This window comes from Scyliorhinus canicula, chromosome 13, assembly GCF_902713615.1.
Source record: "Scyliorhinus canicula chromosome 13, sScyCan1.1, whole genome shotgun sequence".
Classification (NCBI taxonomy): domain Eukaryota; kingdom Metazoa; phylum Chordata; class Chondrichthyes; order Carcharhiniformes; family Scyliorhinidae; genus Scyliorhinus; species Scyliorhinus canicula.
This window is the reverse complement of record NC_052158.1, coordinates 83,331,268-83,344,238: the sequence shown is the minus strand read 5'-3', so window position 1 is coordinate 83,344,238 and position 12,971 is coordinate 83,331,268. Positions and strand designations below refer to the sequence as shown.

Below are 12,971 nucleotides of genomic sequence, written 5' to 3'. Positions count from 1 at the left end.
TTTATTGAGAAATTTTGATTTTATACAACAATAACGCACCTTAGTAAAATACCGAAAATAACAATAATATTAACAATCATATACATTCGCCCCATCCCCATGAACAACCCAGCATTTTAACAACAACGCAAATTAACACACTATAAAGTTACAGAATAAACACTACAATAATGCACCCCCCCCCCGGGGTTGCTGCTGCTATTGACCCAGTTACCTATCTCTGAGCCAGGAAGTCCAGAAAAGGCTGCCATCGTTTATAGAACCCTTGTATTGATGCTCTCAGGGCAAATTTGACCTTTTCCAATTTTATAAATCCCGCCATGTCACTGATCCAGGTCTCCACGCTTGGGGGCCTTGCATCCTTCCATTGTAACAGAATCCTTCGACGGGCTACTAGGGACGCAAAGGCCAGGACACCGGCCTCTTTCGCCTCCTGCACTCCCGGCTCCACCCCAACCCCAAAAATCGCGAGTCCCCACCCTGGTTTGACCCTGGATCCAACCACCCTCGACACCGTCCCCGCCACCCCCTTCCAGTGCTGGGCATGCCCAGAACATATGGGCGTGGTTCGCAGGACTCCCCGAACATCTGGTGCACCTGTCCTCACCCCCGAAGAACCTACTCATCCTAGTCCCGGACATATGGGCCCGGTGCAGCACCTTAAATTGGATGAGACTAAGCCTCGCACATGAGGAGGAGGAGTTGACTCTCTCCAAGGCCTCCGCCCAAGTCCCATCCTCTATCTGCTCGCCGAGTTCCTCCTCCCATTTAGCCTTCAGCTCCTCCACTGACGACTCCTCCACCTCCTGCATTACCTTATAGATGTCAGACACCTTCCCCTCTCCTACCCACACCCCTTATTCCATCTTAAGTACACTCTGGGCTGGATTCTCCCAAGATGGGACTATGTGCCCACGCCGGCATAAAAACGCTAGCGTTTTACTGTGGAGTTTCCTATTTAAAAAGATCAGCCAATTCACTCACCTGCAGGGGGCTAGCAGGGACCCAGAATGATTCACACAGCTTTAGCAACGGATACGGGCCCCCGCACTTCCGGTTTTGAGTCCGCGCGTGCGCATGGCAGCGGCCTCCAGCGGCTGCGCTGAGCACCATGATGGACTCTGACCGCGGAAGCAGACGCGGAATGTAGGTCCCCCAGATCGGCTGCACGCCCGAAGATCCGACCGCCCCAATCTGTCCCCCGGCCGCCCATAAGGACCCCCACCCCCCCGTGTCCGATCCCCCTGGTCCCCCCCCGTGTCCGATCCCCCTGGTCCCCCCCCCCCCCCAAACCAGGGCAGCCGCGGACTGAGTCTGCAGCCGCCACACGAGCTTCCCGGATTGCGATAGGTGGTTAGAAACTCGCCGTCAGGAACTCGGCTGGTCGGGAGGAGAGGATCGCTGGGCCATCTGGCAATGTCCCCCCCCCCCTCCCCCAGCTGCGCGGAGCGCTCCGCGAACATGCCGATTCTCGGCTCCTGGAGAATCGCCGGGCCCAATTTCGGCTTGAAAGTGGATTCTCCGCCCCCGCGCCAAATGCGATTTCGGTGGAGGGCTGCGGTGAATCCAGCCCTCTATCTTTAAAACGTACACACATCAGCAAAAAGCAATGTTTATGACTCTTTCAAATTCTACATGCGTTTGTGTGGGCTTCTTATGTGAATTTCTGAATTGCTAATGATATGCTTCTGGCATGAGTTCATAGATATTCAGGATTGCATCCTTAGTCTGTTTGTAATGAGCAGTCACTTCAGGGGCCAGTTTGGAGAAGCTTTCTGTTAACTGATCCTGGATCATCAGTGTGCAGACTTCCTGGGGTCAATGTCGCTGATCTGCTACTTTTCTGAAAGCAGTCAAGAAGGATTCTTTGAATTTAGAAATACATCTGGAGAATTTTTGACCTTCGAATCCTAGTTCGGAGAGGCAGAGATTTGGGTTGTCATTCGGTGGAGTGTGACTTCCCGGAGCAGATGCAAGCTGCCTTTGGCCTCTATGTCTTTGTGCTTACGACTTCAATTCCAACTTCTGGAACTGGCAATTCCTCTGTATCTCTAGCTCCCTTTTACCAGCTGGCCTTTCTTTTTGAGCTCGAAGCTTGAGTGCTTTTTCTTTCTCTTGGACTTTTAACTCCAGCTCAATTTTCATCTTTTCCAGCTCTGGTTTGATTGAAGTAACCCAGTCTAGTTCTGATTCAGCTTCTATCGCTTCTGACTCAAGGCTAAATTCAAAATATTCAGCCAACATTTTGAGGAGTTCATGTCTTGAAATTTTTCAAATTAAAAAAATATATTTTTATTCAAACAAGATTTTCATAATAACACCAACAACAAGAATACAACACCCCACACCCCTCAAAGAAAACAAAACCATGATCAAGCTACAGAGACAAACCGCAGCCATCGCCCCCCCCCCCCCCCATCCCTAACAACTGACGGTAACCAGCTCCCTGATAAAAAGAGATGAAGGGGTTCAGCTCAAATAGAACCCTTCCACTGACCCCCTCATTGCCTACTTGACCGTCTCAATTTGCAAAACTTCCATCAGGTCCGCAATGACACCAAGGCCCATTGCAGCACTGGGGACCTCCATCCAAGCAGAACTTGTCTCCAGACAATTAGGAAGGCGAAGGCTAAAACGTCTGCCCTCATCGCCGTCTGCAGCACCGGCGAGTCTGAAACTACAAAAATGGCTACCAACGGGCTGAACGTTGGTCGTTGTAAATCAGAGCCAGCAGTGACATGGAACCTAGTTTATAATGCTGCCTAAACTGATTCCAAAATCTCAAAGTGGCAATCACCACTGGTCTCGAAGAGAATCGGGCAGTGGAAAACAGGATTGGTGCAGTAATCAGTGCACTCAAACCTGACCCGAAGCACAAAACCTCCTCCATCTGCCCCCATTTAGAGTCCAGGTCCTTGAACCACCCCGCATCTTATCAATATTTGCAGCTCAGTGGTAACACAGCAGATTAGTGCGAAACCCCTGACTGCCTAACCCTTTGCAGAAATGTCCTATGAACCCAAGGGGCTTTATCCCAAATAAAAGTAGACATTAATTTATTAACCCTGCAAAAGAAAACCTGAGGAAGAAAGAAGAGAGAATATTCTCCCAAAAACTTTGGGAGAATATTCATCTTCACCATCTGTACCCTTCCTGCTAAGGTCAGAGGGAGGGCACCCCACCTTTTCAATTAGGCCTTCACCCCATCCACCAGACTAGAAAAGTAAAGTTTATGAAGCGCCACCTGAATTCCCAGATACTGAAAGCTAGTCCTGGGCGGACAAAACGGCAGTCTCCCCAGATGAGCTCCCCTGCCCGGGAGGCTCACTGGAAAATATTCACTGTTGCCCAGCTTTAGCTTGTACCCCGAAAAGTTGTCAAATTAAAAAGTTCCATTAACACCCCCACATTGGAGAATGGATCCGTGATGTATGACAAATCGTCTGCATGTAAGGACACTCTGTGCTTCCTCCCCGCATGATCTATCCCTCTCCACCTGGTAGACGGCTTCAAAGCAATGGCCAGCTGCTCAATCGCTAAGGCAAACAAAAACGGAGACAACAGACACCCCTACCTTGTACCCCTGCTCAGTTGAAAATAAACTGAGCTCAGAGCATTACTACATACACTGGCTGTGGGTGCCACCTATAAAAGCTAATTCCTTAAGTAAACTTTGGCTCAAAGCAAAACCGCCCAAGGATCTCAAAAAGGTACACCCACTCACTTCTATCGGAACGTTTTCTCCACATCCATCGAAATAATCACCTCTGACTCGGTCCCTAAAGAGGGCGACAACACAACATTTAACAACCTCCTAACGATGGCTAACAACTGCCGGCCCTTAACAAATCCAGTCTGCTCCTCTGAGATCACCACAGGTAGGCAGGGCGTCAAACGCATTGCCAACACTTTAGCCAACAACATAGCATCAACATTTAACATCGGAATAGGCCGATATGACCCACATTCCATGGGTTTCTTGTTCTTCTTCAGGATCAAGGAAATTGATGCCAGTGCCAGTGTGGCTGGCAAATCCCCCGGGACACGTAATCATTAAACATATCCAGCAGAAGTGGGACAAACTGACCAGCAAACTGTTTGTAAAATTCAATGGGAAACCCATGGTGCTCTACCCATCTTCATTGACTGAATACAGCTCATAATCTCCTCCAGCTCTATCGGCATCTCAAACTTTGCCTCCTCTCCTGCTCCACCTCTGGGAAGGTCAACCCATCTAAAAATGTCTTAATTGATGAACCCTCCTCCGGAGGCTCTGACTCAAACAACCCACAATAGAAGGTCTCAAACACTTCATTAACCTTTTCAGGGGTCCTGTCTCTTTTGTGATGAATTTCAGAATGACATTGTATTATATGTATCTGGTTAATGACCTGGATTAGTGTGTTTATGTCTCTATTGAAGCAAGGGTTTTACAAATCATGGTTTAAAAGGCAAGCAGACACAGGGATAATTAATGCATCATAAAAATGAGATCATCATTCATTCCAACCATGTATAATGTTTACATAAATAGGGCTAATGGAATTTTGTTTATGAAAATACGCATGCCTGGAGTTTAGATAATTGTGGGATTGTGGTTAGCCTTAGTAATATGGTCATAATATGGAATGAGATGATGTAATTAATGGAAAGAGCCAGAGGTTGAAGCAGTCAGGTTTTGAGTTTCATTTTCAGTTTTGCTGTGGATAGAACAGGAGCTCTTTGTTAAATGCTGGGAAGTTAAACAGTAGTTTGACACAGCCAAGATTCTGCAGGCTGTTTCCTGAACAATCTCTCTGCCTTAAAGGGGCGGCACAGTCGCACAATGGTTAGCACTGTTGCTTCACAGCGCCAGAGACCCGGTTCGATTCAAGGCTTGGGTCACTGCCTATGTGGAGTCTACACGTTCTTCCTGTGTCTGCGTGGGTTTCCATCGGGTGCTCCAGTTTCCTCCCACAAGTTCCGAAAGATGTACTTGTTAGGTGAATTGGACATTCTGAATTCTTCCTCAGTGTACCTGAACAGGTGCCGGAGTGTGGCGACTAGGGGATTTTCACATGAATTTATTGCAGTGTTAACATAAGCCTTCTTGTGACACTAATAAAGATTATTATTATTAAGAAGTTTCTCCAAGCCATCTCTATACAGCAAGTATTTCTGTGTTTACTACCTGAATTTAAAAGAGGGTTTTGACCTGAGATGGGGTTTGCTGGATTGGAGATAAAAAGATAGCAGTTAGGAGTTTTTAAATTTCATTGTCAAGCATTGTTTAATTGATAATTGTAAGCTATTTCCTGGATGATGTTAAAGTTATTTTAATACTGTGTGAATAATGAAGTTTGTTTTAATACACCATATCCATTTTGTGTGTGGAGTCACTCCTGGAGCGAAGTGTCCTTTCCTCACAGTCTTACAAATTAAATAAAATATTGGGGTTTCTGTCTGACATTAAAACAAATGTTAGGGTCTGATCTGGGATTGTAATACTTTGTTTGACTGGACATTACCTACTTGCCCATGGCTTTTAGTTGCTCCATACCTAAGTACTCTGATTTACCTTTTGCCAGTTTAACCCTCCGATCGATTAACTCTTGAGCATTAAAAGTTGACATCTTAACTTTTTACTAGTGCTTCTTACAAAACAAAGTTTGCTGCTGTAGCTCCTAGTTTGGTTTCCAACAATTTGGATTCTTTTCGACTTCCACATAGGGCAGCACGGTAGCCCAAGTGGATAGCACTGTGGCTTCACAGCGCCAGGGTCCCAGGTTTGATTCCTCGCTGGGTCACTGTGCGGAGTCTGCACGTTCTCCGCGTGTCTGCGTGGGTTTCCTCCGGGTGCTCCGGTTTCCTCCCACAGTTAAGAGGGGTTATTGGGTTGCGGGGATAGGGTGGGAGTGAGAGCTTAAGTGGGTCGGTGCAGACTCAATGGGCCGAATGAACTCCTTCTGCACTGTATTATGTTGTTCCAATGTCTTTGCAGTTCAAAAGCAGGCTCTTTTCACAATGGATTAAATTCCAGCTTTTCAAATTTGGCTTTGGCTCGTGTGGGTGCATGTTTGCATGTTTTCAGATGTGGTCATGGCTGTTTTAGCTGATGCTGTATACTTGTATTGCCACCCACACAGTCATACTTCCAGCTTCTTTTATACCATTCCAAAACACAAACATGGCTGATATATAATGCAAAGCAAAGAAGTGAATTAAATTGTAGTCCTTTGAAGAAGTGCTTCCTGCTTGGAAGAAATACTTCCTGCTGATGTCAAAGGAGTTATGAGTTTTCACAACATTAAATAACCCCATTGTCCATTCAGGGTTTTTGAAATTCAAATGTCTTTTGTGACCCTTGAGATAAGCACAGCCTAATTCTCATTTCCGACTGATTGCAGTTGAATTCACACAATGAGCCATGTGACTTTTTTAACAATTTATTACACAAATCCACAATAGTATAAGTACAATTTATGACACCAATCTTAAAACTAAATAAAGGCAGTTGCGAGGGTATGATGACCCTTGGCTAAAGCGGACTGGGCAAATAGATTAAAAGGCAAGATGGTGGGAGAAACAATGGCAGGTAAGAGATATTTCAAAACTCTCAACGAAGATGCTTTCCAATAAGAAAGATAAACTCAATGAGAAGGACACAAATTCATGGCTAACTAAGGAAGTTAAGCAGATTGTATCAAATCGAAAGAAAATAATTAATGATGGTGTTATGAACCGGCAGGTGATAAATGCTGTGCAAACCAAAATCCAAAGGGAAACTTAGCAAGCTATCACAACTCTATTCTACTTGTATTTTTACTGCAAGAAGATACATAACTGAAGCCAGGAGCCACAAATTCCAGTAACCCTTGGAGATTTTAAATATTAAATTAAAACATTTATTAACAAAAGAAAATAAAACTTAAGCATCTCTGATTACATTTACACAGTTAAAATTAGTTTTTCAGAACTTTCCCCCCAAAAGATTCCTACTTGATTAGATTCACAAATATACACCACTTTCAGCAACAATCCCATACCAAACTTGAATCTATATATAAAAAATCCAGTAATATTACCACAAGGCAAACCCACAGTTACTGTTGGGGAAATTTTTCACAGGGCTTCTTTCTCACTCCCACTCTCCTGTGGAACTTTAAACAAAATCCTTCTGTAGAAACAGGCATTTTTCTGTGTTGCTGGAGACTGCTTCATTTTGCTGCTTCACAGGTCTGTCCCAAGCACTGAGCACACTCCAGGAGGTCTTGCATAGCCATTCCTCAACACAGCTCCTAATCCCTCTTTTTAAATATTCTTTTGCCTCTTTTCATGTTTGAGTCAGTTGTTTGAAATTTCTTTGAAATTTATGTTTCCCAGAATATAGAAATATTTTATGTTCTCCTGGGCAAAATAAAATTTAACCTTATCTTATTTATTTATGATTGTTTCCAAATTGTAAACCATTTTTACTTACCGTTGAAATTTAACAACTGAACACAACAAAACTTCTTTATCTTCTAATGCAAATTTCTACCCATGCCTTATTTACTTGTAGAGCATCCAACTTTTTTTTGTTTTATAATTTTCAAGTATCCATTTTTTTTTCAGATTAAGGGGCAATTTAGCATGGCCAATTCACCTATCCTGTACATCTTTGGGTTGTGGGAGTGAGCCCCATGCAGCCACAGGGAAAATGTGCAAATTGCACAGGGACAGTGACCCGGGGTCGGGGCCGAACCCGGTTCTTCGGCGCCATGAGGCAGCAGTGCTAACTATTGCACCACCGTGCTGCCCAGTAGAGCATCCGACTTGGCCAGATATATTTCAAGTGCCTGTCTTTCACACCTAGCTCCTTGATGTCCTCAGCTTTTTAGTCCTCAGTTCCCAGCTTAATTAAATAAGTTACACATGTAGATACATGGAGAATCACAATCATAGTCACATGCAGGGATCCCAACAAAACACACTGAATCCCCCAAATATTAAAATAATATCCTTTTTTCACAGCAAGCCAGAAAATTGGGAACATTTTAGAAACTAGCAAAGAATGTCTAAATAAATAACAGAGGGAGAGATTGGAGATTGAGAGCAAACTAGCAAGAAGTATAATAACAGACTGAAGGAGCTTCTACAACAGGGGTGGGCAAACTTTTCCGTGCAAGGGCCACATTCAGAAATTCACAATTCACAAAGGGCCGCATAGTATATTAAGTAGAATAATTACTTCACCCGGTTATGATTCTGGGCGCCTCATATAGAACATAGAACAGTACAGCACAGAACAGGCCCTTCGGCCCTCGACGTTGTGCCGAGCAATGATCACCCTACTCAAGTCAACGTATCCACCCTATACCAGTAAGTAACCCAACAGCCCCCCCTCATTAACCTTAAAAAAAAATTTAAAAAAAAAAAAAAATTTTTTTTTTTAAATAATTTTTTTTTTTTTTTTTTTTTAATGACTTGGTGGGCCGCAGAAATACCTTTGGCGGGCCGCATGCGGCCCGCGGGCCGTAGTTTGCCCACCCCTGTTCTACAAGTATATAAAAAGGAAAAGAGTAGCTAAAGGGAGCAATGGTCCTTTGGGGTGAGGCTGGGGAATAATAGTTGGAAACAAGGAAATGGCAGGCACTTTGAACAAGTGTTTTGTATCCATTTTCTTTGGTAGAATACATAAAAAGCATCAACAATAATTTTAAAAAGCATGGGACAAAAGAGAGAAGACTTTAAACAATCAGGATCACTAGAGAAAAGATACCAGGCAAACTAATAGGACTAAAAGCTAACACGTCCCTGGCCTGATGGCCTGCATTCTAATGTCTTAAAAGAATGGGCTGCAGAGATAGTGATTCGTTGGTTGTAATTGTCCAAAATTCCTTAGATTTTGAAACAGCCCCTGTGGATTGCAAAGTCACAAATTTAACATCACTAATCAAGAAATGAGGCAAACAAAAATCATGAAACTACAGGCTAGTTAGTCAAACCTGTCAGTTGGAAAACACTAGAATCCATTATTAAGGAGTTAGCAACAGGTATTTAGAAAAACATCAGATTGATTAACTAACAGGAAACAGAGAATCTGGAAATGGATCATTTTCAGGTTGGCAAACTGTAACTAATGGAGTGCCCTAGGGATCAATGCCAGGGCCTGAACTATTTTCGATCTGCTTTAATGACTTGGATGAAGTGGCAGAGTGTACTGCAACTGACCTTCCTGCTGATACAAAGTTAAGCAGGAACACCAGTTGTGAGGAATCTGCAAAGAGATACAGCTAGGTTAAGTGTTTTGGCAATTGGAGGCTAGTGTGGGAAAATGTGATGTCCATTTTGGCAGGACGAATAAAAGAACAGGATCTTTTTAAATGGAGAGAGACTACAGAATGCTGCAGTACAGAGGAATCTGGATGTCCTTGTATATGAATGACAAAAAGATAGCATGCAGGTACAGCAAGAAATTAGAAAGGTAATATTGACCTTTATTGCGAGGGATACAGAGCTTTAATGTAGGAAAGCTTTTATACAACAGTTCAGGATATTGCTGAGAGCACACCTGAATTACTCTGCACAGTTTTGATCTCTACTTAAGGAAGGACATACTGACATTGGAGACAGTTCAGAGAAGGTTCACTAGGCTGATTCCAGGATGAAAGGGTTGTTTTATGAGGAAGGTTGAGCAGGTTGGGCCTATACTCATTGGAGTTCAGAAGAATGAGAGGTAATCTTATGAAAACATACAAGACTCTGAAGGGGCCTGACCGGGTAGATGCTGAGAGGATGTTTCCCTTTGGGGAAATCTAGAACCAGGATGCACGGTTTAAAAATATAGGACGGGATTCTCCGACCTCCCGCCGGGTTGGAGAATCACCGGGGGGGCCGCGTGAATCCCATCCTGCTGCCCTGATACCGGCTGCCGAATTCTCCGGCGCCGGGGTTTTGGCGGGGGCGGGAATCGCGCCTTGCCGGTCGTCGGCCCTTGGCTTCGGCCCCCCCGACGATTCTCCGGCCTGCGATGTGCCGAGCGGCCGCCCATTTTCAGCCGGTCCTGCCAGCGTAAAACAAACCAGGTATGTACTGGCAGGAACTGGCTCTACGAGTGGCCTGCAGAGTCCTCGGGGATGGGGGGGGGTGCGAGGGAATCTGACCCCGGGGGGGTGCCCCTGCGGTGGCCTGGCCCGCAATCGGGGCCCACCGATCCGTGGCGGGCCTGTGCCGTGGGGGCATTCTTTCCCTCCGCGCCAGTTGCTGTCAACCTCTGCCATGGCCGGCGTGGAGAAGAACCTTCCTGCGCATGCGCTGGGATGACGCCAGCGGACGCTGGTGCTCCCGCGCATGCGGCAACTCTCGCCAGACGGCGGAGGCCCTTCGGTGCCAGTTGGCGTGGCGTCAAACCTGCCAGCGCCGGCCTAGCCCCTGAAGGTGTGGAGGAATCCGCACCTTCTGGGCAGCCCGACGCCGGAGTGGTTCACGTCACTCCTCGGCGCCGGTACGGCCCGCCTCGCCGGGCAAGGTTGAATCCCGCCCATGGGATCTCCCATTTAAGACTGGTGCGATGTATTCTCTCAGAAGGTTGTTAGTCTTTGGAATTTTCTTCCCCAGAGAGGATGGGAGGTTAGGTCATGTTATAAATTCAAGGCTCAGTTAATCAGATTTTTTATCTACAGGGTGTTGAGGGCTATGGGGGACAGGTGAAAAAGTAGAGTTACAGCCTCAGCAGATCAACTATCAACTTATTGAATGGTGGAGCAGAATAATTGGGTTGAATGTTGTAGAGAGTGAAAGATAGTTAGGAAAGGGAGGGGGGGTTGGGAAAGGGGTATTAGGTAGACAGGTCCATGTTTCTGTCAGTTCAATTATAATACTGTGCATAATAAAAGGTTACTTGTGTTAAAGTTGCAAACCTGGTGACTGCAGTTTATTGGACTCAGCCAAGGACCTTGGACATATTAATTAAAATCTAATTTTTAGTGTTTTGTGACTCTGGGTCAAGTAGGGCTGGAATTGACTGTGCACTAGCCCAGGGTGTTGTGGTAGTTCTAACTTGTACCCTCTACTGTGCCCTAATAGAGTGCAAACTAAATAAAATGATTATATCTGTAAGTAGATAAAATGCAAATCAGGTAGATTTTACTGTAAATAGCACTGTTGCAGACAATTTTTGATACAAGCAACATCACATCATACACCACCTGTGGCACCATCATCAGTCTGCCTTGTACACAATCTTTTTTCAAAATAAATTCAGAGTACCCAATAAATTTTTTCCTATTAAGGGGTAATTTATTGTGGCCTACCCTGCACATCTTTTGGGTTGTGGGGTGAAACCCATGTAAACACAGGGAGAATGTGCACTGTCAGTGCTGCACATTGCAGCCTTTTATTTTTTTAAATGCTTCACCCCAGATGGGGCTTGAACCCACAATCCCTGGCTTCGGAGCTAGTGCCTTATCCATTAGGACACTGGGGCTGTCATGCAATCTAGTACACTTTCTTAAATAGAAAATTCTCTTGAACAGGAAGCTTAAACTCAGGCTAATGAGCTATGTGATGTCTCTGTCCACCACCACTATGCTCCCACCCACCCCTAGCAATCGAAGCCAAGAAAGATAATTCATTGTATTTGCATTTATATGCTTATAATTAATTAGCATAATTAATATAACAAGACATTTTCATTCATTTCATTTCATACACAATTTCTCAGTGAGAAATTGATGGAAAGTTTGGAGAAACAGTGTGAATAGTTACCATTTTCTGCAGGGGTTTCACTGATCATCCACTGAAGTTAATGTGAAAACTGGAGGAGCCAGTAGAAATGTTACCCTATTGTTCTTAACTGGTGGATTTTGCTGTTTGAATTTGTGACTGGTCTGGAAAGAACTGCTGCCAACACTGTTGCCTGGCTGGTAGGTAAATTCCAAATTTGAACAGGACTAGTTACAAGTAGCAGCTTGAGATATGAGCGATTTAGTTGGAATATGTAATATAACTTTACATGTGACCGACAAGGCTCCATGGTAAATGCATGTGCCATCGAAAGGTGAAGAAACTAATAATTCACTCCTCTCTTTTCAGGATGTGGACACTCTGCCGACAAGAACTCGCAGGTCTACCATTAGTGGCTTCTGGTGTCTGACACTTGGATTGGTTATTCTGCTATCTGGACTTATCTTGGGAGCAGTCTATGTCTACAAGCACTACTTTGTTACTCGGGTACAGTATATATTTTGTTGACTGAAAGTATAATGTTTCTAGATGGAAGTCCTGCGGCGCAGTGGTACGTCCCTAACTCCGGACCAGAAGCTCTGGGCTCAATTCCAACACCAGGGCTTGTTGGCCATGGAAGGAATGTTCATAACACGGTTCAACAGGCTGATAATCAGCTGGGGAGTCCTTTCACCACGTCCCCACATTATGTGTGTGTGTGTGAAAATACGTGAAACAAATGTTTCTTAAAGTATGGAAGCAATGTTTGAATAGAATGAAATAAAACCTTAGAAAGGATTCAACATTGCCACTGTGTGACATTGATTGACAGGATATACGGCTGTTAATTTTCATTTTCCTTCCATTGCATTCATGCTGATAAACAGAGCAGTAGGCCGATTATATTTCAATTTCCCACAGGCACCTGAGGCCCTGCCCTTTACCCTGTCAGAATGGTTGTAAAGTAGACTCTAAAATGGGTGCCAGTAGTATCACCCAAAAACAGATGAGTGCTTTAATTACATTTTCAGATGTCCATTGGTACTGAATATATAGAACACCTATATAGAAACCAATGGTCCCTAAACGATTTGCTCGAACCTGCTCTCAAATACCCAACAATAATCTTTTTGCCTCTGATTTTTGTATAGTAAGAGGAGCCCACTGTCTGTTCTTTTATATTCTTCTTACCCAACCTCAATAGCATTGCCTATTCATTCTTCTGTGCATTTCCGGCTGAGAATCACAGATGAGTTGCTAGTTTTAACTCCTCTCAATCCACAAGA

The 12,971-nt window shown here is 44.5% G+C and overlaps 1 protein-coding gene across 1 annotated transcript in view; it reads left to right on the top strand.

The window, feature by feature from the left end:
- The window catches only part of LOC119975924 (integral membrane protein 2C-like), an 84,937-nt gene that overhangs the window by 40,732 nt on the left and 31,234 nt on the right, over positions 1-12,971 (top strand). The window contains exon 2 of the mRNA XM_038815873.1: positions 12,055-12,192. Coding sequence (XP_038671801.1) covers positions 12,055-12,192 — 138 coding nt within the window. The remainder of the gene's footprint in view (positions 1-12,054; positions 12,193-12,971) is intronic.